Genomic DNA, 26415 nt, shown 5'->3' on the forward strand with positions numbered 1-26415 from the left:
GGCCATAAGAAGTTTGCAGCTGTGCACGGCTCATATCAGTGGTGGTCCTCCAGGATTCATGTGCTGCAGCCTAGATTCATCCCACGTCTCCTTATGGACTTCCCAGGGTGTCACCGCTGGCACCAGTCTTGGGCACCTCCGGAGAGGTCTGGCAGCTCCCGGGCACTCTCTGGAGGTGCTGCCTCACTCCGTCGGCTTTACAAGGCACCTCGGACAAACTCTGAGCTTCAGACCCTCAGGGATGAAGGGCAGGTGCTTGAGGCACTACCTGATCCACCCTCCCACAGGCTGGGACTGCTGAATGTTGCAGCATCCCAGCATGGGAAGCAGACATCTGACACTCCTGAACTTCAGGCTCCAGCCACAGTAGAAGAATTCCCATTTATTTTGGTAGCAGCATATACTTTTAGTGTTGGAGGTGACTGTGTGCACTACAAAATGGTACCATGCTATGCTCCCGTTAGATCACAGCTACTGATGCAAACTCTAATCTCTTTGACTAGGGCCTGAAAGGTAAAAAGTCTTTTTCTCCCCAATGACTTTATGTAATTTCAAATACACTCACCTAAGACTTTGCAGAGGACATCTACCCCTCAGCAGAGACAGTTTGTGGCTATCAAAAGTCTCCATTCTTCTGGAATGTTGGCTTCCAACCCAAGAGAAAAATATTGATGTTTAAAAATTCAGTATTTTAAAATACTGAACATTAGGATCCTTTCAATGATTTAACAACCTTTCAATGATTTTTAAATTGGCTCTAAATCAGGGTAGATATTTTCCTTGTGATGGTCACTTATAAAAGAGTCCTGCATTACCAGTTTCACAAAAAAAGGAAGTGGTTTTCCTATCAATTTGTCTTGCCTCCAGCCTCGGATCTCGAAATGACAGATAGCTGGAGAGGTTCTGGCACTGGAGCTCCATGTGGGTAAAAAAATGTATTCTAGCTATAAACGCAAAAATTGGAATAATGAAGCCCCAGAAATCACAAATACATGGATTCCCATGCTGCAGACAATGCAGTACAGAGCTACTTGAGTTGATGCCAGAGAAAGGTGAAGAAAAACTTTGCAGATGATCTCCAAGATGTCTCATGTCTGGTAAAATTGACTGACTTCACAGGCATTTGCAATTAATAGATGTACTAAATTTCCTTCTGTACATTTAAGCTGTCAGTATCTACTCCCATAATGACAGGATGAGAGTTTTTATTTTTTCATTTTTAAAGTGTGGCTGATGAGAGCTGAAATGGGATCAAGGATATGATTTTTTTACTGATGGAGATTTTGGATAATAATGATAAGGGACTTTCATTTGCCAAAGGCAATGTGATGCCTCACATGTCTGCACTGGATGCAAATTTGGAGAAATGTCCTTGACTAGGGTCATTAGAACCAGCGTGATTGGATATGTGAACATTTTTAATGTAGACTCAGAAATAAACTGCATTATTATTAAAAGCAGAAGATGAATTTATTGAGATGGTCTGAATAATTTCTCTGAAGCAGAAATTCCACAGACAGCTTCTGTCTGTCTCTTAATGAGTTTCAGATTCTGTATAAAGTAGAAAACCCAAGTCTTTGTGAAAAGCTCTGAGGAGATTTCTTTCTAGCTTGCCTTACAGCCTGTCTCCTGAGAAGCACAGCCATTGCCACTGACAACAATACACACAAAGAAAAAGTCTCTATTAAATGCTGGRAACGATCTACGGCTTTGTTTTGCTGGTATGCACCTGAGGCTCAAGACCTTTTTGCAAAATCATGGAAACTCATCTATCTCWCTAACAAAAGTTACACGCTTCCAGTGATTTGAAACAGAAACAGGCTTTATCTGTAATCTCTGAAGTGGATTTTAAATCTTCCTTAAATTGAGGGTGCTTAAACCTGATACTTTGGCTTAGCACCTCAGAAAGACTGAGATTCGTTGTAAATCAGGTCCCAATCCAGGCTTATTTTCCAGATATCCCTGATCTATGACAGTATGTTGGTGTTTGGTAATTTCTAAAGGGAAAGATGAGTTGAAAAGCACACTGGGACTCTGCAATAATGGTGGTATTTATGTGAGGGGGAACCAGCAGAAGCCCTTGTTGGATATGACTTATAAGATTGTGTCAGCTTCTACGGTCCACAACTGGAAAGGCTTCCTTCCTTGTCAGTGTTACTCCCTCTTGGCTGCCGAATAAAATTGTTATTTAATGATATTTTCAGAATGGTAAGTAATGTGGTGCTTTTGTTTTGCAAGATTCCTGCAAATGCCCGAGGTGATGTCCATAGTGTTCATTCAGGCGCCTGAGTCTCTTCTCAAAACCAGTCTTGCCAGCCATTCACATTAAGTGTTGGGCCACCAGTAAGTGGCTGCCTTGGCCGAAGCGCCAGAGCCAGAGCATACTTGCACCTTGCAAGTGGGAAGGAAATGGAGATCTCTTCTTCAGGAAGCCAGTTGAGATCAAGCACGGCATGAACGGACCCCAGCCCTGCCCATTGATGGACATCTTGGGCTTGACTCATCCTCAGCCCAGAGGGACACTTTGAGCTCAAGCTTTTCCCAGGCAGAGGCAAGAACGGGGGCAGAGAGATGTGCGTCCGGGGTGACCCTCTGTAGGCAAGTGCTATCTCCATTCCATGGTGCAGCCAGAGCCACCAAGGGGATCACCTGTAGGACTTTGGACTGYAGCCATAAGTGACCACACAGGCTACCTGTGAGACAGGGTATAAGCAAACACGCTTACAAAACATTYACGGGAAGAGCAACAAAAAGGGAAAACACTGATTGGCACTGTATCCGGAGTCTGCGAGAATGGTGAAACAGAGTAAGAGAAACTCGTTCAAGTCCAGAATGAGCGTGCTGTGCTAGGAAGCACAGGAATGAGTCAGAAAATCGATCTCTTCCAACAAAGGAGTTCATAAGGGTGTGTAGGTGGGTATAAGCACCTGGGAAAAGACTCTTGAATAAAAGGACATTAGAAGGGTAGGGGCTAAGCACTGTGGAAAAATCACGTATTCCTGCCATTTGCCAGTAGCTGTTCAGAAACGTGATTGAGCTACCATCATCTCCTTTGCCCACAGGCTCTGGGGAAGCATTGGCATGTCTGACATGTGGGAGGCAACATGTGGATCCCTGATGGCATAAAAACACATTTTCACATTTGTATGCCATACAAAACACGCCCCCCCCCAAAAAAAAAAAAAAAGTGAATCTCACAGAGTGTTCTGTGAGCTGGAGGAAAGGAGGGGAGATCCCAGCCTGTCATATACATATTAGGCTACAGATGATAAAAAAGGTTGCAGAATTTAAATTCAGCACCCAAAATTCACTCATTGCCTATTTCTAATCTCTGTCTGTGAAGGCAGAGCATGTGGAGGGATCTAAATCTATTTATTCAGAGAATACAGTAGGATATCACTGGTGCAAAATTTCCTTTGATCTGCAGATAGTGTGTAAGAGCCCAGCCTGTGAGTAAGGTGAGGCCGTAGGCGTTCTCCTGCCCTCCAGGGATTGCATCTGTGGATATCTGTTGATAAAACTAACAAACTGAATAAAGTAGAAATAACAACCCACAGTCCTTTCTGGTGAAATGAAGATTTCAATAAACTGTGCCACAAATGGCAATAATAAGCAGTCCCTTCTGCTTTGAACCATTTGGAACAAACGCGCCAGGGCTAGAAATAAATCTTTAGACTGATAACTCAGACTGAAGAGGCTTGGGCTGAACTGGGCTGAGGGAGGTGTACTTTCCTTCCAAGCTGAGGAAGCAGAAAGGCGAACAGTGGTTTGACTGTTTCAGGCTGGTTTAATCACCTTCCTTCTGCATTTCAATGTGCCCACACGTGTGCGTGTATGTGTAAGTTGGTGTGTGCACAGCTGTGCTTGACCCTGAGTCAGCAAGTGTGAGAGCACTCACTTGTCATGTGATCTTTGAGAAAAGATCATATCAGAGCATCAAAAATGGAGAGAAAATAAAAAAAGAGGGAGGCCCCAAACCTCCGATCTCGCACACTCAGCAAGTTACTGTTTGGCAAGTTAGTGACGCCACTAGCAATAGGAAAGCGGCTTTCTCTTGGAGCAGGTTTATGGAACAGATTATTGAAACCTTTTCTTTTAGAAACATTTGGCAGAGATTTCTCCATAAGTCGTGAGGACATTTTTGCCCGCATCCGTTTCCAAAGGAGGAAGGAGCATTTAAGGGGGAAAAAACAAAACCAAGCAAAAACCCACCGACTTTCCTCATGGCTGCCAAAAAAGGACTTGAAAGAGCTTGCCTTGTGAGTGAGAGGGACACCAAGAAGTACTCCTTAGCCCTAGACAGGTAACACAACTCTGTGTTTACTTCGCTTCCCTTGCTTTGCCTTTGAGAGCACTACGAGACCACTGATCTGCAGGTGTGCTGTTGAATTCAAAGTACTTGTAGTCTCACAGTGTGTACAGGGAATATCTCCCACTACTTTCAAAATGTATTGTTTGATTTCTCCCTTTCCAAACTTTCTTATTAAATGTTTGATGCATTTAATAGACAGTAACCTGATGTATGTGCATCTGTGATGGATTGAACCAATCTACTGTTGAAGCAAGTGTCTCCTGCTATGTATTTTATAAGCTTAGTAGATTTATTGTAGGATGCAAAACCTCATGGATTATACCGCAATTTTAGCCTGAATTATAACAGTACTATTGACACCATGTTTGATTCAAGGCTCTTTCATGCCTGAATGTCTAAATAATCTATTTGGTGTGAAAGAAATGTGATGGTGTTAAGGACTTGGTCCTGCAAAACTTTATTCACGTGGATAGTCTCTCGGACCTGAAGTTGATGTACCYTTTGTGTGCCAGAGGTCCTGTGAGTAAAGGCTTCCTTGAGCGAGGAAAGACCCTCTCAAAGGGCAGGCCACAGTGTAGCGAACCATGTGAGAACCTGAAGGCACATATTCTTAGTGCTATTAAAGATGTCAATTAAATGGCAATATGTTGTAGTTTGAGTTTTAAAAGTATAAATTTCTATCAGGAATTAGTTTTACAGTTGGACTTTTTTTTCATTCTTCCTCTTGTCTCAGACCAGCAAGCATTTTTTAAAGAAAATAGCTGCTAAAATATAGCTTAGCACCCTTTGACATTTCCATTATCTCATTGGTTTTCAGGTTATTTATTGCTTGGCTCTCTTAAAATGCATGGAACAGAAACTTGGCATAAACACTGTCAGTTCTAATGGAAATCCATCTCTCCACATTCTTATACTGGGGTCACTGCCATCGTATTTTAGTCATTTGAGTGTCTGGGTTATTATTCTAATATTATTACATGGCTCCATAAATATACATGGCACTGTCTAAAATGGCTTTTGTGGTAATATTTAGATTTTAAAAAGATACCATATGATTCTGCAATTCATTTTTGTTACTGAAGAATCTCAGAGCTTTTTAGATAGTCTGCAATTGTGTGGCACAGCTTCAGCGAGTGAGATCCTTTGGCGCCTTGCCACCTCTCTGGACAAGGCCTTTGCACAGTGTGGGGAAGGGTGCCCTGGGACAGAAACTACCAAGGATAAACATTAGGCTGCCTCACAAGGAACCCCTCTGCTTCCCAGGAACCTTGGGAAGAAGGAATATCTCCAGTGAGAATACAGGTGGGATGCAGCTCCAGGGGCAGGACTGAAGCCTGTAACCCCGTCCCACAGGTAGCTGATCCCCCTATCTGATATCTGACTCACCTTCTGGAGGAGTGTATGTTCTAGTTTAGGATTAAAGTTAGTTGGGGTGGGTACATACAGACCTGTTGTTGCAGATATTTGTAACAGCCCCAAAGCTTGAAGGCCAGTACCAGGAGGGCTCCATAACAAATGTCCTTGAGATGGCTGAGTTATGCCAGTGGTAACAGAGCTCCCCAGGAGGAGGAAGACTCTTCCTCCAGGCATGTGACATTTGTGCTGCACCTCCTCTTGTTTTTTTGCCAGGTGAAGTTTTATTAAGTGCAAGATCTAATTACTCTCTGTCAGCAACAACCAGAAATCTTGGGTCTCCATTCTGCTGTTAAGTGTTAGCAGTTCACAGGAAGCCCTCATCCCGCTCCCCCCATGCAGTCCTGCCCGGGGCTCAGCGGGTGCTGCCAGTGGTGCGAGGTCAGCCAGCCTGGGGGACGGAGCCAGCCTGCCCCACGAGAAACCAGGGAGCAAGCACAGGGCTGGGAACACAATGTTATGGTCACATAGACCAGCTGCGTGCACAGCTTCAGGTGTCATAAGCCAATCAGTTGCAATAAGCTCATCTTAGCCTTTGGTATAAATTACCACATTTTTCCATTCTCTGTGTATAGCTTTAATGAACAGCTCTAATGCTTTCAACAGAATTTATTTTGTGCACAGATTACTTATTTCTTTGCCATCYCCCAACCTCTTCCTTTTTAATAAATGCCATTCTTATGATGCACAGGGAACAAAATTGTTTTTATCTTAATCATGTAAGTAGGAAATATGAATACAGGGAGAACATTATTTACATGCCAAAACTGTCTGTAGTCACTAGTGGGTTTGGATGCATTGAGGTTTCCCACGCCAAATTTGAAATGCTTAAAAGGGGTCCTGGCTTTAACTGAGCCCTCTGAAAATCAGGTCAGTCATAGGCTCGTAGGATAATTCAGGCTGGAAGGGACCTCAGGAGGTCTCTGCAGCTGTGAGATTGGACAAGGTTGCTCAGAGTTTTATTCAGTTGGATCTTGAAAGCCTCCAAGAATGGAGACTGCACAGCCTCTCCAGGCAACCTGTTCCAATACTCACTTTTTTTCCTCTTTATTTTCAGCCTGAACCTTGCTTGATCAAGTTCATGACCATTGTTCTCATCCTCTCTCTGTGCACATCAGTAAAGTTCCATTTTCTCAATAACCTCCCCATGGGTACTGGCAGGTTGTTATTAGGTCTGTCTGAAGCTGCCTCTTCTCTAGGCTGAACAAGTCCTGTTCCCTCAGGGCAAGTGCTCCAGCCCCATCTGTTGGTCTTTTGCTGAACTTGAACCTGTTTATTTATCTTTCCTGTGTTGGATGCTCCAAAACTGGACACAATAATCTAGATGTGGTCTCAAAAGTATGATTAAAGGGGAATAACCTCTTCCCTTGACCTACTGGCTACACTTCTGTTAATGCAGCCTAGGATGCTGTGGCCTCCCTTGTTGCTGTGGCCCACTGCTGGCACATACTCATTTCCCTGTCTGCCAGGACCCCCAGAGCCCTTTCTGCAGAACCGTTTCCCAGTCAGTTCCCAGCCTGTACTGACATGGGGTGGTGGGGGTGGTGGTTATTCTCTCCCAGCCGTAGGATTTTGCTTTTGTCCTTGTTGAATTTCAAAAGGTTCCTGCTAGCCCATTCCTCCTGGCTGCCTTCGTCCCTACAAAAGGCAGCCCTGCCCTTGAGTGCATCAGCTGCATTCCCCATTTGGTGTCATCTGCATGCTTGAAGTGCACTTCTTTCCCTCCTCTAGGTCACTGAGAAAGATACTGAGCAGGACTGGTCCCATCATAGATAGATAGAGAGGAGTCCACTTGTAACCAGCCTCCAGGAAGTTTATGAACCATAGTGGTAACAGGGTCTGAAGCTGAGCACTCGGAGCCTCGTCTTATTCAAACAATGTTGTCTGTAACATATCAAAAGGGATTCATATCAGCTGTAGTTAAATTATGTCTAAATTTAGGTGTCTAAGATAGTTTTCTATGTTCTTTTTACAGTCAATGGTGGAGGAGGGAGATAAACTCTTCAGAAAATTCATCATTCATTATGTTGGTTGCCTATCTAGTGATCTAGCTAATCACCTATCAAAGCCTAGAAAACTTCTTTGACCAAATTCCTGAAGTTTACATGGATGAAGATGGGCCAGATGATTTCATTTCTTGCTGACAGTAGATCAGTATAAGATTGACCAGAAGTATTTAACATCCCACTGCATATTTGCATAATCTGTGTACTAAGTACACTTTGAGCTACATTTTGGCTTGATCCATCACTGATTTCTGGACTTATGATTATGTGTGCTTTGTATGGTATTACAGTGGGATTTTGAATACCATCATAGTGGTGAAAGTCAAGGCTTCTTGAACCAAGATTTTTGTTTTTATTTTATTGTAACTAAAATACAGAGATCAGGGTATAAAGAGACAGAAGGACTCAAAGCTTTAATCACCCAAAAGTCTAAAATTTAGAGTTACAATGGCAAATCTACCCCTTCTTCTACTTCTAGTGTTGAACGTACATTATAGACATCAATTTTTCTGACCATCTGCTAAGTCATTCTGATATCTGTCCTACATTACTGCAGAGAAACTGTAACTTACAGAAGAACTGAATCTTACCACATCCAGTGCAGCTGAGTAAGTCTCTGAGACAAAAATCAAGAGATAAAGAAGGGACACTGTTGAAAGAGAAATGTCTTCATGTAAAAACAGTTGTCTAAAAGTTGCTAGCACAGGCTATTAATGTGACTTGTAGTTATTTCTGCCTATCAGTGAAGCCTTAGGCTTGTAATTCATCCCTGTCACCAGGCTCATACTAGTGAGCAAAAAATTCAAAGAGAGCCTGGGAGGTGATTTCTTCAGATRCAGATTAATTTTCTCTAACAAGAGTGCGGGGAATATTTTTCTTCCTTCTCTATCTTCTTGCTACAGATATGAAAACTCTTATGGGATCAGAGCTCATCAAATGAAGGGTTTCCACCACTTCTGCATTGCAGAAGTCAATGCTTAGGAAAACTTTTGGTAGTTCTTGTGACTACTGAATGGGTTTAGTTGTGGGCTCTCTGGTTATGTCTCCTTCTTGCTTGCTTGCTGGCTGGTCCTGGGAGTGCGCTGTACCTTCCGAGACTCCAAGACTCAGCACATCACATCCATCCTATCATCCCCTAAGTTCATCATATTGACGGATTACTTCTGCCCTTGTGTTAGGTGACATAGTACCCCGTAGAAAGGACTTTGCTCAGTATTGGCCGTATGCCATCTCCAAAGTACAGTTATGCCCACCTCATCTCAGAAAGAAAATGAGAACAAAGGTGGTAAGAGTTAAGAAGCAGGCTCTACATGCAGAGAAAGTAAATAACTAGGGCTCTAGCTCAGGAAATTGATGGTTGAGGGGATATTACAGTGATACATAAAATCATGGATGATGTCATGAAGGTAAACAGGAAATGGTCACTCATGATTTCTAACAGTACAAGAACTAATTAAAATATCAGGCAGTCGGCTTAAGATTAACAAAGGATGCATTATTTTTACACAAGACATATTTAAACTGTGGAATTTACCAATTCCAAGTTAACCAGATTCATGGAAGAAAGATTYGTAAAGGGCTCCTAGACACGAGCTCTGATTCAGCAAGTTCCTAACCTATGGATTTGTGCAACCTGGGAGAATGTACAAAGGGAAATACCACTCCATACATGTTCCTTTCTTGTACTTTTTCCTTATGTATCCCCTGGTGCTCACACCAGAGTTTGGACGCTTAGCTACTTGGATCTTTGGTCTGACTCAATACAACTGCTCTTATACTGTTACGCAGAAAGAAATTTATTCACAATGGATTTATGATTACAATGCATACATGGTCACATACACAAAATGAGACTAAATAAAATAACCATATATAAATATTTACCTTTTTTTTTGTGCCCACAATACCATGAAAGAAAAAAGGAGGATTTGGACAGCCAGGCTATAAATGGGGTCCTAAATGACTTGGATGTATTTAAGAATAGAACAACATCGTCTGAAATCAGAGTGGTGCCAGTATAAGGGAGGTGACCATGGCTGTGATAAATTTTCTCTGATGGCATTTTTGTTATCCTTTCAGGCACCAAAAAGTTACTGTTCTCCTTTGTGAAGGAGGTGCTCTCCTGTGGGAAGTGGAGTGATTCTACATTTTGCTCTCTTTTACTGTGGCTCTCATAATGGTCTAGGAGGAATGTGATTMTTCCCATCAGCTTGCAGATCAAGACACTCCACAGATCAGTGAAAGCAAACAAAAGGAAGTTGTAATCAAAAGCTCCCATTAATGATTTGTGTGGAATCTGTAATAAGTATTCACATTTTCTCCTTTCCCCCTTCYAGGCATGACTCGGTAGGTGCCTTTCTGTGACGTTCCACCTGACTGTCTTTTTTGCAAAGGAAAGAGAATCCGAAATGGTGGAAAGAGTATTTTTTAATCTGCTACTCTGTTTGCAACGTGCTGGAGCAGAGATCTGAGGCTCAAAGTTTACGTCTTGCTCTGACACACACAGGAGGGGTTTATGGTTTGACAGAGCTGATCTCTGCACCTTGAGCTTTTGATTCCGCACATTTTTAAAACTGTCTCTCAGATTCTTTTAATTAGTGGCAGGCTGCTCCTGCAAGAAAAAAAGTGGTTATGCACAGGAGCTAGCAGGAGTCTTCCTAACTCAATGGGCCAGATGCTGCTCTTTCTTACCCTGTTGAGTTCAAAAGGAGTAGCAAATGCTTGCCACCTCTGATGACTGGGCCACTTCTATTGAGGCACCTGTTAGATAGAAAAATGTGACATTTGTGGCTTTATGATGTCTGTGTTTGCATCTGCATCTGTTCAATGAGGTCTGTGGAAATGTGCTTTCCTTCCCCTCAGTGATATTCAGAGGTTTTGTTAGCTGATGGATAGCCYTGAAAATTAAAAAAAGGCAGGGGGGAATCAGAAAGTGACCTATTTTGTTAACAGCAAGAAAAGGATATGGGTGGCTCAGAAATCTGCAGGGGTAAATTTGGCATTCCTGGCCTGAGAGGATATTGAGCTGATCATAACTCATGTCTTTAAGATGATTTTAACATTCAATGCCAGCTGATGAAAATTGCGTTAAAGGGAAATTAATTTTACATGCAAAGTACAGAAGAGCACTGGAACTTAACTCCAGAGAGGGATCACGAGAAGGAAAAACTTGCGTGCCCTAATCTCCAAGGGACAGTGAGAAAACTACAGTATTTAATTCAGCCATCTGGAAGGAATCAATTTGTGGTACCTTCTGAGTCTAATACATCAGCAAAATATTGTATGTARGTGACACAGTGCACATGAGAAGCCCAATGAATATAAAAATAGCTTAACTGGAGGAATCCCAGAGAGGGGCTGTCTAACAGGGATCCAGGCTGCCAGATGGGCGGCCCATTCCCCAGGCAGCTCAGCACCAATTTATTTGTCGTCATGGGGAAAATAAAGCAAAATACTGAAAAAAAAAACTAAGAAAACTCTGTGTCTCCAGGCATTGAGCATTAAATCTGACCAGTTGCTCTTTCATGCAAGCTCTACAGAAGCATGTATAGGGAATCAGTTGTCTCAGTTAAGTAAACAGAGACGACATGCTAAGTTGCTAGGAAAACAAGCTGACTCAGGGGAACATGTTGAATCCTTGGAACATCTCAAAAATATTTACAAAACCAAATCCACATGGATTATGTACGGTTGCAGGGCTTGGCTGCCAAGGAAACGGAGAAAATTCTGGTAATGAGGTGGCCAGCTCTTCTCCTTGCACCAGTGCCTCCTCAATGCTAATGAAGGAAAAGGGGAGCAGAAAAGGGAACCAGGCGTCCACATCTTTAGGGTGCCTTTGCATCCTGCCCATCAGTGGGGTTCAGGGCAAAGCCCGGTYGTGAGCAACATGGGGCTCTTCTTCCTCCTCTCACGCTCCACGCACAGGCTTCGCTTTCTTTCCATGGGGCAGCTGAAGATCACTCAGGCTACTCAGAAAGGGCAGCTGGAAAGGCTGGTGACTTCCATGCAATTTTTGTTTTTAACACGAACGATGCAGACTGGCAGCCACTGGCATGGTTTCYTTCTGGCAAGAACTTTACTTTTTCATAAGCTGTGCAGAAACAACTCAGAAAGTCACTAAAATTTCCTCAGAGCACAGGTCTCCTTAATGCAACTGCAGAACTGGCTCTTCCCGGTCCCAAAGAAAAGTTCTCAGTACACTGACTGGGGAAAGAGGCTGTTATTACAGGGTGCAGCTAAACCCAGAGCACATCATGCCTCCAGGCTAATTTCAGACTTTGAAACAGCAATGGCATTTGTTACATTCCCAAATAGACTTGTGGATTACGACCCTGCACACACAGACCACAAATAGCTATAACGTGATTATATGAGCATTACATATGCGCATTTGGGCAGAATTTGCCTTTTGCTACCACAGAGCACTCCCACAAGTCTTGATGCATGGGAAGGTATGTTTTACCAATGGGGGTTATTACATTAGGAGCAGCTGCAATAACAAATATTGTAGCTAGAATGACATAATGGTTTTCATTCAAGCCTCCTGGGCCAGGGTTTYGGGTTTTTTTTCCAGGTGAGCTCCTTGTTCAGAGATAAGGAGGACCACCACTGCTTGCCAAGCCATCCTGGGGCCTCCTGGAATAAACTGGAGGAGTCTCTAGGATGCTTCAGTGAGACCATCAGATGTAATGGTCATTCAGCAGCTCACGCAGCTAAAATGCAATGTGCTCAGCCCTGGACCCCTCTTTCCCCATCCCATATTCCCTATGCAGGAGTTCTGAGAAGGACAGCACTGAGGTTTTGTGGCAGATCAGATTCATCTGGGAAATCACCTCGTGGTGCAGAGATGCTCAAAGAGCCAGTTCTGCTGAACTTCTGTCCTTTTTATGAAATCAGTGGCACAAAGGGATCAGCATACCATTGGGAACTGATTTCCTTGATTTTATAAAACAGATCTCTTTGAAACTTTTGAGCTAGCATTTTCTATGGAAAATGGCTCTGCTGGGAGATAGATAGATTTGCATGCAAGTGGAAATCTGAGATAAAACAGTTCTGCATACAAAGAGAGGAGAGAAATCTCTTAGGTGAATTATATTTGAGAATAAGATCTTTTTTTTTTGAATAGTCTTCCTGACAAAGCTGGTGGGAATAAAAAACTAAAAGTTCCTATGGAATTGTCTTCCTGATACACTGAAAATAGTGTGAATTTGCCTGAAGTATGACTTTCTGAAAATCATATGCTGTGTAGTTGGATTCTTTTCTTTTTTGACTCTTTTTTTCATTATGTGCGTAAACTAGCCTAAGGAAATTGGTATATGATGCAGGACAGACCGAGGAATTGGGAAATACAGCCAGAATGATCATTTCATGTGCAGCTCAGAGTCCTTGGGGCCTCTGGCTGCAGAGTCCTGCCAGTGTAAGAAAAACTCTTCAATGAAATGTTCTGCTGTTCCCAACACTGCTTTTATCCTACAAAAGCATTAATTATATAGTTTCAGGGGCTACAGGGTTAGACACCCAAATAACCATGTATTTTTTTTTCTCTTTTAAATTCTTGTTTCTTTCAATCCCACAGGATGAACTGGCATCAGAAGAATTTAAATGAAGAGAGGCAGCAGCAGGAAACAGAAGATACTGAAGCTAATCCAGCATATCACTGTCATGGCTACTCACAGGCCTGTGAGAACGGGAAAAGGGAACAGCATCAAGCCAGGCAGAAGCTCTGTGCAGCATCAGTAATTTGCATTTTCTTCATGATCGCTGAGATTACAGGGGAGTATTTATGCTTGAACAGACCCAGTGTTTCGTGGCCAGGGATAGCTCATTTTGTTCTCAAGCATGGCTGTAGTCACAGTCTTTGCACCCACACCTATCCTACAACATCCAGGGTATTTGGGGGGCTCTCTCTTAGAACATTATGTTTTGTTTTGTTCCATTGATCTGATCTCACCTTGGCTTCCATGATATTTATACCCACCCAATAGTTCTTGGTACTTTAATTTTCCCTTCCCCATCCTCAGGTAATGTAAAGAATGAGGAACACGTGGGATTTTGCCACATGTGCCCSTGGGATGTAACAAAAATCAGCCAGGAAGGGCTCTGAAACCTATATTCGGTGCCCATGGAGCCCCATGAAAATGAAATAGAGAGGCTTTGTCTTATCCACAGGTGAGAAGTGCAGGCACTGAAAGAGTCACTGCATTTCTATCTTCCCTCCAGGCTGCCAAGCTGAGCAGGAATATCTCTTTCCAACTCTTCCCTCCCACACGCTTCATCTGCATAAAGCCCAGTTGTTTGTAGGTCACGTGCGTCTTGCCCATGAAAACTGGTGCATGCTTCTAGTCTCCGTGCAGTAATTTCCAGTGCCAGAAGTAATGCATTATTAACAAAACCATATAATCACTAGGCTTAAGTTTGGTGAATGCAGCAATGCTAGAGGATAATTGGAAGGACAGATGATATGTTAACTAAATGTTTCATTTTGCTTAATGAATCATACAGGTTTTTTTGCAGTGACAGCTTAAGTAACAGGCTTGAAGACCATTTTGCTTCAGACCATTAAACTTTGACAAACCAGTTATTAACTGCAGTTACAGACAGCAGTCTATGGAGATTTTTTGTAATTATGAACCATACATTTAATTTTTTTAATCATTAGGCTAGACAGCATGTGCCTGATGATTGACCACTGAGTGACTGACAATTTCTACTGCTTTGTGATATACAAAGCTATAAACAGCCATCGTGAGTAATAATAAGTCATAAAGGCCACTTGTTGGGAGTGCTGATACAAAGCAATAACGCATATAACTATGACACAAGCTTTATTCTTGAAAGCAAMGAACGTGTTCTCCTTCCATCCTGCTCTTAAGGGCAAACAGCTTCTGTTGGCATTATTATGCTAAACAGAAGAAACAAGGCTGCATGATGCTCAGAGAGGTTGAGAGGTTGCGCTTCTTTGAATCCCTTGGTCTTTGATGTGATTTTTGCTCAAACCATCTGTGCTGGCCCTCATTGCTCTCCCAAAAGGGACACTGTTGGCTGAGTCTGATACACCAATGCCTCTGAAAGACATTTATCTGCTGGTCTTCTAATGTGGATCCATGACAAACTCCATAAATTTGGAGATATCAGTCAAACTGATGACACCCTATATACATCCCAGATATAAAAGCACTAGAATAAGAGACACATCCAGCATGTGTCATCATGTCAAAAAGGAATGCAAAGGCTTGACCAGGCTGCTAGGATAAGCACACTGAGATCTCAGATACTCACCCAAGGCATCAGTAATGCCAGAAGTACATGAAATAATCATTTGTTAACACCTTTCAAAGACAGCAGGCTAGAAGCAAGCTTTTGTTATTGTGTCTCAAAGAGCATGGTAATACAGTATCTAAAATGCAATAGGGCTTTGCAGATAACTTGTGCTCTACATATTTGTTTGCTGAAATATAGCTGGTGCCTTGGTTAACATCTGGGCCATGTCAGACAAGCCCACTGCTACATAAAATAGGTTCCTATATGGGAAACACCTACCCTGCAAGCAGTGAAAMTCTAGGCCTTGTGTAGTGACCTTCCTGTAAATGCTGTGGGTCCTGCTCGTGTTTTGAGTAATCCCCATTCTGTTGAATTTTTCATTTTACCACAAGGAATGAGATGCCACAAAATTTTGCAGTCCTGACTGCTCCCTTTCAAGCAGTAGAAAATGGAATGTACAGGGATGTAATAGAAAAAAAAAAAAAAATGTGCCTTGTATGTGCAATATACATTCCATCGGGGCTGCAAATCACACAATATTAGGAATTCTAATCTAAAAACTGCATATGGGAGGAAATAAACTAAGACACTTCATCCTGCTGGCATGAAGACTTTCCATCTATAAGAAACAAGAGATGTATCTATATGTTTCCCTGGCAGTGCTATCTTGCCAAAGGATTTGAATGAGGCATTTTGTTTTTTACAATGTTTTTCATGATTTATTGATTCTCACATGGGTTGTGGTCAAGAGAAAAAGGTGAGCAGAAATTAATCAGATGATTGAAGAAGGACAGAAATATATTGAAATATATTGAAGAATGCAGAAACAGAATATTTTAGCTCTATCATTTCACACAATCTTGTGCTTTACATTGTGATGAAAAGATTCCTTTGCTATAAAAAATTGGCAGGACAGCTTCCTGCCTGTGATCCTTGTCTCCCCTTGCAGGCAGTGGCAGCTGTGGTAGTTTAGAGCAACCTTTAATTTCTTTGGATTTGCCATCAGGCCTGAGACATGGTTAGAAAAATTTGGCAAATAAATGATTTTTGGATTACTAGTTAAAAGAAATGTCATTTCAGATAGCCTAAAATATTTTCTTTTTTCTTTCAGAATTCTCATGAAATCAAATCCCCCAGAAGTTAAGTGGCATTCAGCCACATTTTTCCAGCTCTAACAGCAAAATTAAATCACACATTACAGATGCAAAATGACAGGTATAGTCCTGCAAACCGAACATTTTTCTCCACTCCCTCACCAAAGTGGCTGCTTGTGTATCAGAGCTCTTCTGTTGGAACCTTTCCTTTTAGTCCTATTTTAATGTTGTCTGTGCCAAATAAACAGTCTGGCTTCCAGCCATCCAAAAATCAAGAAGAACATGCATATTTTCATGTCACAAATAGTGAACCCCATAAGCTAAGGCTCTGAGTTTTCATGCATACACACTAATATCATCAATCTGTGAAGGGATAGTGGGAGGATACTGGAAATATGATCCCTAACACTGGTTTTCATCAAGAAATCTGATATTGAAATTTTCCTTCCCTGCTCTAATAGTACTGTAACAACAACACTAATGAGTCACAACTCTTATCATCCTTAGGACATCCTCCCAGGTATGTATCTTGGACAAAGATATGTATCATGTTTCTTTTTAATAATTCATATATTTGACTACATGAATAAGGTGCAAAATGAAACATTGTATGAAAAGTTTTGAGTCATGTAAATAATCACTGAAAATTAAATGTTTCCTTTGATTTACAGCAAATCAGGTCTTGAGTTTGATCTAGTCAAGTCAAACCTCTGAAAGGAGTCTTTATAAGCACATTTGTTTTACACAGGTGGACAGATTGCCGGAAGTCTGGCTGTGATCACCGACGCAGCACACATTCTGGTTGACTTGACAAGCTTCCTGATCAGCCTTTTCTCGCTCTGGCTAGCATCTAAACCTCCTACAAAGCAGTTAACTTTTGGATGGCACAGAGCAGGTAGCAAACACATTATAGTATGGACATGTGAAATCTGAAAGGCAATCCATCATAGCCAGGCACTGGAAAATATGCTGATGTCCAACACCGGTCTGCAGAAATGGAAAGAGAGTTCACTAATGTTCTCAAAGCTCCCAGGACACATCACAGACATAGTAAGCCAGTGAGCTTCAAAGAAGAAAAGAGCACAGGCCTCATTTATCCACAAACATGGTTTTCAGTTCATTATTTAATACAGTTTTGGGCTGGTGCTAGCTTTGGCTGCGATAATAGCAACTTTCCTCAGTGACCTGAGTGTGCACAGGACTGAGTCCTCAATCTACTGTGAAACAAAAGCTTCTATAAAAGGAGTAATAGTCATAAAAATGCGGTTCTACTCCATTTATTGAATGATAAAGCAAACTGCTGAATTATTTAGACAAGCCGACCACGCTCAGTTCCTTGAAGAGTGAGAAGATCCTTTAACATTTGCCATTTTCTAAATCCTCTCCTTCCATATCTCTTTATCACACCTGTTTTTAATCAGAGGGTGGTTGGTTGGTTTTGAACGTTCTCCCTCCTCAACTAAAGTATCAGTGTATTTACAGGTGACCCCTTAATATCAGGAGCCTGACAATCTAATACAACTGTCTTTTTACATAATGCAAGGCACCAGCAAAATACTAACATGAAGAAAAATTTGCTGGGAATATGATTCTGTTTGAGATTTAGACGCCTAAATGTAGATGTCTATATGTAGGTGTTTGCATGTAAGCTAGGTGTCTAAATTTCTGATACATTTAGTAGAGAACTAGGCTCAATTCAATTGCCTAAACCTAGAGGTCTAGTGTTACTTGGACATCTCTGGGGTATCTGAGACTTCTGCATGGGAACAGCAGCTATGGTACAGACTCTATAAGAGATTGCAGCAGGGTGCCAAGCACGAAACAAGGGTGTCTAAAGTGGCATCAGACACTCATGGTAAAGAGACTAGGATTTGTTCCTAGCCAGTCAAGGAAATGTGGAGGGTGATTCAGCTTACATGAGTTAGATACTCAAAGCTCAATACAGTTATCTAAATATAATCATCTGGTATCAGTTGAGAAGTCTTTCTATTCTTCAGCTGCTATTCCAAAAGGATAAGGATCTTTACGGGTCTATTCTCATACCTGACAGTGCCATGCGGATGTCTTGAATGCTGATCGTCTCAAATGGCACCTTCACTGAATCACATCCCAAGCAGCTGCTCAGCTGGATCCTTTTCTAAGCTCTGTTGACCCTATTAATTACAACTCCGTTGCCCACAGTGGGAGCTTAGAAACCTAGCTCACACCTATATTTTAATTTAGGTGTCTCAGTCTTGAAATGAATCCCATGCAGAGTGTCTTAGGGCTCAGTTTAGTTGCCCACGCATAAGTGATTAGTGCTACTTGAAATGCCCTAATGTATCCCACACTGTCTCCAGGTCCCACTCCAGAATGCAATGGGACATCTATAGGTATTGCACTGAGCCACACAGGGAGGTGCTGGGGTCTCTCAAATGTCTCTAAACACTTATGCACCTGAACTGAGGACTCATAGATGAAAAATGCTTCAAGACTATTAAATATTATAGTCCAGAAGCAGATTGTGGCTCAGGACATCTKCAAACCAAGGTTGCTAGTAGCTGCAGGATGTACCAGGGAAGATGCATGCCATACTCATCCTGTCTTTATACTTCTTCCTACGTATATTCTATTGGCACTGCTGGAAACAGGCTACTGGATGAGGTGGGTGTTTAGTGTGATTGAAGCATGGCTGGTATTATGTTTCAACACATGCCTGAATAATGCAGACCTAGCAAATTACTTACCATCAGTTGATCTGTAGTAACTATTTATGTTTATGCTCTTTTAGCCTGGAAGGGAAGGAGAAACCTCTCTCTTGGTGGCMATGAGATGCCAGACTGATTCAGCCATCTCATGTCATCTCATCTTCCCCTCCATGTCATCTCATCTCCCCCTCAGACTCTCAGCTGTGTTAATTTTTTCTTTTTTTTGTGTATGTGATTGAAATGCAGAACTTTAAAACCCATCATTTATTGTTTTTTTATCCTGCTGGCAAAGACAGCACTGCATCAAAAAATCAAATGTCAGTGGTTATTTAATTTCATTCTGTGATAGTTATCCTGTTTCTTGCTTATTTCTTCAGCTATATCTCCGGTTTAAAATGCAGGTGCCCTAAGAGAGTAGCTGAGAGCAGTCAGATGGGTGGCAGGATCACTGTGAATTGACTACCAAGGTCTTGCAGCTGCAGCTCTCCRTGACAGAGGAAGACACATTTTCCCTGCTTTTCTCAGACTGATGTGTAGTGTTTGTCAGGCAAAGATTTGGCATGACAGGGCTCAGGTTTAGCTGRAGCTATCTGAACACCTCCCATCTTTCAAGCCAGAACCAAGGAAGCAGACTGTGTAGAAGTCAAGACAGTAATTCAACACAATCCTTTGGCTTTGTAGCTACTTTCAGCAACATGGTTAGAATCAGTATTGAATCAGACTGATAGTATGAGCCAGACCTACTTCCAAGTTGGACAGTTCTCTTCAACTTTAGTTTTTTATCTCTATTAGGATCGGAAGTTCCCCAAGTAATCTTATACTACAGCATGCTGTGCTCTATTAGAGCTAGTATTTCTGAAGAAATTTGACTGAGAACATTTTAAGTACAACATTTATTACTGTTGAACTGGTCTGTCAGCTTAGATAAAGTTTTGCTAAGATGCTACACTGAAAAATCTGTATTTTCACCTAGGTGAGTTAAAGATGACCTCTAACTCATCCAGTGATGGAGTACCTACACACACACACACACACACACACACACACACGCATGCACATATGCACACATACATACACAGAAATTCATAAAAACTGTTGGTTCTTTCCATCCTTCAACATCCTTCAACACCTTCAGTGGGGCAAAGATTGCAGGCTTTCATCCTGTAACTTGCGGAAAGTATAAATACTAGGTATGCTTTACGTTAGTTTCTCTCTCTGTGTTTTTAAGCAAAACTTGATTTCCCTGTCAGTTAAGTTCTGTTCAACCCATTTCTTTTTAGTTATAGATAAAAATGTTTATTTTGATAAACATCGGGAGCCTGGATGTCTGCAAAATATATGACCCTCACAAAAATATATTCAAAATAATAAGTTGAGTTTCAGCTGCTTTCATGAATTGACAGTGGAGATTTCTGCAAGTGCTTTGGTCTTCCCAGCTATCTACTGTCTTTCACTCTACTGTGAACTTTCATTTTCATTTATATTGTCTCAGTTGTGCTCATAAAGTGCCACATTTACCCATTCAAGTCACATGGCAATTATTAGTCCTACATATTATTAAAAACATTCTGTAAGTTCATATGAACATCCCCAGACCTCACCTATGGTAGTGCAATAAAAGGTGGCCTTGGGGGCAGTGGATTTATTTGAGCTCAACTCTGAGCCAATAGAGACAAAATTGAATTTTGTTGCCCCAGGGACAAGAAAAAAACCCTTCTTTTGTTCTCATCACTGCTAGGGGCAAAAAATGATTTTGTGGCACTGGCAGGATGAGTCCCAGGAGAGAGGAGGGGGAGATTTTGCTGGCAGGGCCTTGTCAGGAGTTGTCAGAAACTTTCTGAAATGTGAAGTGAGGAGACGTGTGCAGAAGTAAGGGAGGTTATGGAGGGGGATTGTGTCTTCCAGTGTGTCTGAGCGAGCGGCATCTCTCTCCTTCCCTCCAACCCCTGTCCCTGTGACAAAGGTAATCTCGCTGTGGGAGGAGGGCTAGTTCCTGGGGTCCTTCACACCACACTGGCAGAGCAAGTAGGTAAGACATAAAGAAATTACTCTTGCATCCTAGCCTTCTCCAGGTTTCTCCTTCCCATTTCTGCTCCTTTTGCTCCTCACCAAACTCCCCAAATTATCTTTTCATCTCTCCCTTTTCTCCAAATGCCCCAGGAACTCAAAACTGTAAAGGGGACAAGAGCAGGAGCAGGTAGAATGGGGTCACCCTAAAACATGCAGCCACTGGATTTACCTATGACTAGAAAGGGTTTTGACCCATTCTTTGTGAACATCAAGGCTGACAGCACACAAGAATAATTCTTCTGGCTCACAAAACTCATAAAACTAGAAGCATTTGCATCAATCCCTTACAATTCCTTACATTTCTATTATGACTCCTGTTAAAATCAGATTTTTTTAATGCCTAGAAATTCTGGGAGCTTTGATGTCCATGATAATCGTTTGGATGGTGACTGGTGTGTTAACATATTTGGCTAGCATGAGGCTGCTACACCCAGATTACGATATTGATGCTACAGTGATGCTCATTACCTCTGCTTGCGCCGTGCTGGCCAACATCCTGTAAGTTGCCTTGCTTCCTGAGGAGCTGAGATTTATGCACTCATGGTGTTTCAGTCTGTCTGTCAGTCTCTGTAAACTCTCCAAATACCTTTTGAACCTTGAACCTATAACAGTGATGGAGAGAAATTGGCCTCAAATATTAAGCCTTTATAAGTTTTATGAGAATATGGCACAGGATACAGAAGAGAGAGCCTACTTCCCACCAACCCTTGCAGTTACTGTCCTCCTTTCTGTTAGATGCCACTCTGGAAAGGGTAATTATGAAAGCACAAACCCTAGGAAAAGATTAATCTCCATCTCACTTTTATTAGACATCAGAAAATCCAAGAACTCCATAAAAATGAGGCCTCATTAATTCCCCTGCTCACAGAATTTCTTCTTTGTGTGCAAAACATGGAAACACCTAGGAATTCTCTGTTTAGTCAGTCTATATTTTTACCTAATGTGCCAGATTTTAATATTCTGCATTCAGAAGTAAGAAAGATGATGATGTGTGTGACACCATTGCTTTTGGCAATGCAATAACCTCCCTGATACTTGCATCATTTCATCTCTTGCAGGCTAAGTCTGATTCTGCACCAGACTGGACATGGGCACAGTCATGGGGCAACAGCCAACAAACATGCATCAGCTCCTCCAGAAAAGCCAGCTCTGAGTAACGCCAGTCTGAGGGCAGCCTTTGTGCATGCTGTTGGAGATCTATTCCAGAGTATTAGTGTGCTAATTAGCTCACTTATCATCTTCTTTAAGGTTAGTTTTATTAGTTCACTTGCCTTCCTTGCAATTAAGGATAACAGTTATTTTCATAGCACTGTGACACTAGATACTATGCAAATACTTTCTCTGTGTAATGATATACATTGTAATTTAGTCAAAGACAATTATGCTCATTCCTGGGAATTTAAATGACTGTTGAGAGTTTAATACTTGCTTCTTAGTGTTTAAACTACAAGTAGGATACTTTTGTGTCTCTCTCCTTCTCCATCTTCATCTTCAGCCTTCATTCCTTATGCTAAGTTTCCCTAACTGGCAGAGAAGGTCATTGTTGAATCTGTGCTAGATGAATGAAATATATTTTTCTTTGAGATTAACTAATTATAAATGACAGTAACCAAAAATAATGAAATTAACAAAGTGATGTGTTCGTATTTTTTTAGCCACAGTACAAAATAGCTGATCCAATCTGCACATTTGTGTTTTCCATCTTTGTTTTGGCAACCACCATCACCATTTTAAGGGATATTTTGATTGTGTTAATGGAAGGTAGGACCTGATTCCAGAATCAATACAATTATATTTTGTTCTCGCGCGCTCGCTTTCTCTCTCGCTCTTGCTCTCTCTCCATAACACTTACATTCACGGACAAAAGTATAATAGTGCACTTCTATATCAGTTTCCAATATTCTCATAATTCTGATCATACTTCAATCCTAATCACACTTTTAATCAAAACTATTTTCTATCATTTCACTGGACGCCTTATATACATATTCCAGTTTTCATAAAATCTGTGTGCTGGTGTTTTGCTAATGAAACCCCAATGTATTCCTAAAACTAAGTTGCTTTTGTTTGTCATATGCATAACACTGCTTCTTATCATTCATTTGGCATATATTATACATCTGCTTGCTTTGTTCATTGTGCAATTCCTTTACCCATGTGAAATAAAAGTCTTGGCAAAAAAGACCAAAGAAAAGAAAAAGATTATGATTTGAGCTGTATCTATGAAATAGGCTGAGTGCAAGAGGCAGGCATCTAAAAGACTTTTAGTTGTATTAGTCCAGAAAAGCAAGCAGTCACATTCAGGTGCAAGGTAATAAGCAATTCTAAGCACATTAGCATTAAGGCAGCAAGTATGACTGGATTTAGCAATATTTAATATYGTCAGCTATGGGCTTGAACATCTGATTTGCAAGGCTGAATGATCTAAGCAGTTATAGATGCATGTTTTTGCCTTCCTTAGGCTGAATATTACAATGCAACTTTTGTTTCAGCTATGAAGACATAGGCCTTAAAGGGAAAAGTAAGTGTAACGATGTAGATTTTGAATCAGTATGAGTTACCCAGCATGACTGTCTGCATGGCTATTTACTTCTCTCTTTCACTTTGCACATATTTCTCTTTCAGGGAAGAAAATGTCCAATATTGTTTTACAGTAAAGCTTTATTCTAGGACTGTTTTGTTTTCACTTATCATGAGATAGAAATGCACTTGTGTAGAAATGTACATAGACATGTAGCAACTAGACATGTAGACCTAGAATGTAGCAACTGGCTGTATCTTGAGGGTCTCTTGGTTCCTCAAAAGACAAAACTACCAGGAAAGCCTGGCAGTCCCTGAGTCATAGAGATCTCTTTCCTGGAGCAGTGATTCCCAGTTTCTCTAACCGGTGATCACATGCAAAAATTGGCAAAGCTCTGTTCCCCTCTGCCACAAGCCCCTTTATGCTGTCTTTCTGGGGAGGCATCTGAAGCTAGTCTCCTAGCTCCTATATAGCATATTTCTGCCCCTAATTTTCTAAAGGAAAGTTGGTTATTGGAGCAGTGCAGGAGCTCGTGTCTGTGACTGACTGTGTCATACAGGCACCCACTGTCCAGGGATTTCTCTAAAGACCATGTGCATATCATTCTTGTAGTAAATTGATAGGGCAAAGCATACATACAATACTGAAGTCATTAACGCAAATAGTTCAAATAAATAGCAGCTATGGTATGAAAGGCCCAATTAACCAATACTGAGTTCATTGCGCTTGGCAACTGGTGACATTAAAAATATTTTTTGGTTAACTGAAGCAAGTGAAGCAGGATGGGCATAGCTGTTCAAGTGGACATGGAGGTTCACTTCTGAACTCCCATGTTCTCACTCTAGGGAAGATCCATAGTTAAATTCCTTGGTCAAATTTGGACCTAGGTTCAACTCTAAATTTCATATTGCAACTAACCCTGCCACAAGTGTTCTCACCACCATCATCTTTTGTAAGAAGACTCACCTGGGAAAACAACCACTGATTTACTAATTAACTAAGCCTGGGATCTAATCTCATCTCATGTAAGATTTCTGGGTCCAGCCATTTTAATCTTCATTTTTGCCTTTCCCTCTCTTTCAAACAGCTGCTTCTCTATCATGTGTATGTATTGAGGACAAAGTCCCTCAGAGGTGCTCAGGTGATGTCATAGTATCTGCACTCATAAAAGATGTTGATGCAAAACTATGAAATGATCTGGCTAAACAATTTACTTCCATATGTAAACTGGACCCTCAGAATATCTCTCTAAGACATACTTGAATATCATTCTTTCATGAGGCACTGTAAAACCAGGGATAAAATTAAATTTCATACTGAACTCTGAAATAGAACTGCTGTCCAGAGTGTAGAATATTTTAATAAGAAAAAAGTACATCCAACTGAATAAAGGTTAATGATGCTTTTCCTCCAATGATCATAATTCTTATCTCTTCAAAATGTGTTTTTTTTTCTTTTTTCAATCTCTCCTTTTTAAGGAACAACAAAAGGACTTACTTATGATTCAGTGAAAGCAAGAATTTTAGCAGTTGAGAAAGTGGAGTCTATTCACAACCTTCATCTTTGGTCTCTGACAATGAATCAAACTATTCTATCTGCTCATGTTGCTGCAGGTCAGTAAATTTCTGTAAGCAGGGAGTAAGTATTCAGCTGCTGCCTGGTAAAGGTCAGTCTCTTCCAATCGAGATACAACTGACTGTATATCTGTTGCTTGTTAAAACAAATGCCATGATTTTGTTTGAAAAATAATAAAAAAAGGCTTTTAGATCCTCCTCCCAGAAATCTTGCCAGGACAACAGGGACCTGTTACATAACTGGAAAACTGCAGAGGCTGTGGAACAAGGAGCTAAACTGCAGGATATTTTAAATAAACTAGAAGAATTAGACCCAGGCTGGATTTTTCTTATGCAAACAATAGCAAATAGATTTTGGAGTGGATTTGTCAATTGTGAAAACTGTTGATCACTATAATAATAACTGACACGGCAAATCTGTATTCCTGATGCCTTGCCAGCTGTAAAACAATCTTTAAAACATAGCTTGGACCACAGAAGTAACTCCAAGGGAACAGTTCATCTTAAAATTTTTTTTTAAATCTTGTCCTTATCCCTGTTAACAAATGATCCACTACCTAGAGCAATCTTCTTGTTTATCTGTTTACTTTTTGAAACTCAAACATGTTATGGTTTATGTGAGAAAAAAACTCCACAAGTGTTCGGCCAAGAAGGGTTTCATGGGCAAAGTCCTCCATGTAGTCCTAGTTTTCCAAACAGAGTTGGTCTATTGGTCACCCAAATCACTTGGCACTGTTGCTACTCTCTGACTGTATGAATTAATCTCTATTAAGTATTTCTGCTTTCCTCCGGAAAATATTTTCTGCCAAACTGAATTTCTTTGGTGATTAAATTTAGCTCAATTCTTGCCAAAATTGAATATTCTCACCACATTTAAATGAATAAACCTTTGCTGACATGCAAGTTCCTGAAACGAGGATAAAAGGGACAGGAACACTTCTCCAAACAAGCTTCTGTTTAGAAGTTGCCAGGCTGTTTGCAAATAATTTCTCTCAATATTCACTTACCCTTCTTTGAAGTATTATGTGTTATGCAACTTGATTATTTTCTGCTTGCTATCTACAGCAGACATAGCAGACAGACAGAAGATTTTGAAAGATATTACCCAAACCCTGCATGAGCATTACAGCTTCCACTCCATCACCATTCAGATTGAATCAGGAGAGGATCAGAAACCAGACTGTGTCTTCTGTCAAGAGCCCAGGGATTAAAGGAAGCAGTATGCTATGTAAAATATTGATCATCCTTCTTTCAGGTCAATGGAATCTATATGTGCTAGTTGCATGTAATTGATTAAAAACAAAGAGTAATTAACTGAACTTAAAAAGCCCTGACACTGAGAGCAGTCTGTGCACTTTTGTTTGTTGGTACCATCTACCATAGGAAAACAAGTATTAGGTCCGTTCATCTGCTAGATTACCTGTCTATCAATGGTTGCCTTCAATTACAAGAGAAGACATCTAAATTATTCTTGACTA

At 41.1% G+C, this 26415-nt stretch overlaps 1 protein-coding gene across 1 annotated transcript; it reads left to right on the top strand.

Moving 5' to 3' along the window:
- Positions 1-4223: 4223 nt before the first annotated feature.
- Positions 4224-26148, top strand: SLC30A8 (solute carrier family 30 member 8). Its single transcript, XM_026055705.1, is given in 10 exon segments — positions 4224-4303; positions 13307-13530; positions 16834-16980; positions 21187-21340; positions 21901-22090; positions 22294-22326; positions 22328-22378; positions 22498-22603; positions 24842-24976; positions 26003-26148. Coding segments are annotated over 10 exon segments (1266 nt in total).
- Positions 26149-26415: the final 267 nt, after the last annotated feature.

Source organism: Apteryx rowi, unplaced genomic scaffold, assembly GCF_003343035.1.
Source record: "Apteryx rowi isolate R43461 unplaced genomic scaffold, aptRow1 scaffold_125, whole genome shotgun sequence".
Taxonomy (NCBI): domain Eukaryota; kingdom Metazoa; phylum Chordata; class Aves; order Apterygiformes; family Apterygidae; genus Apteryx; species Apteryx rowi.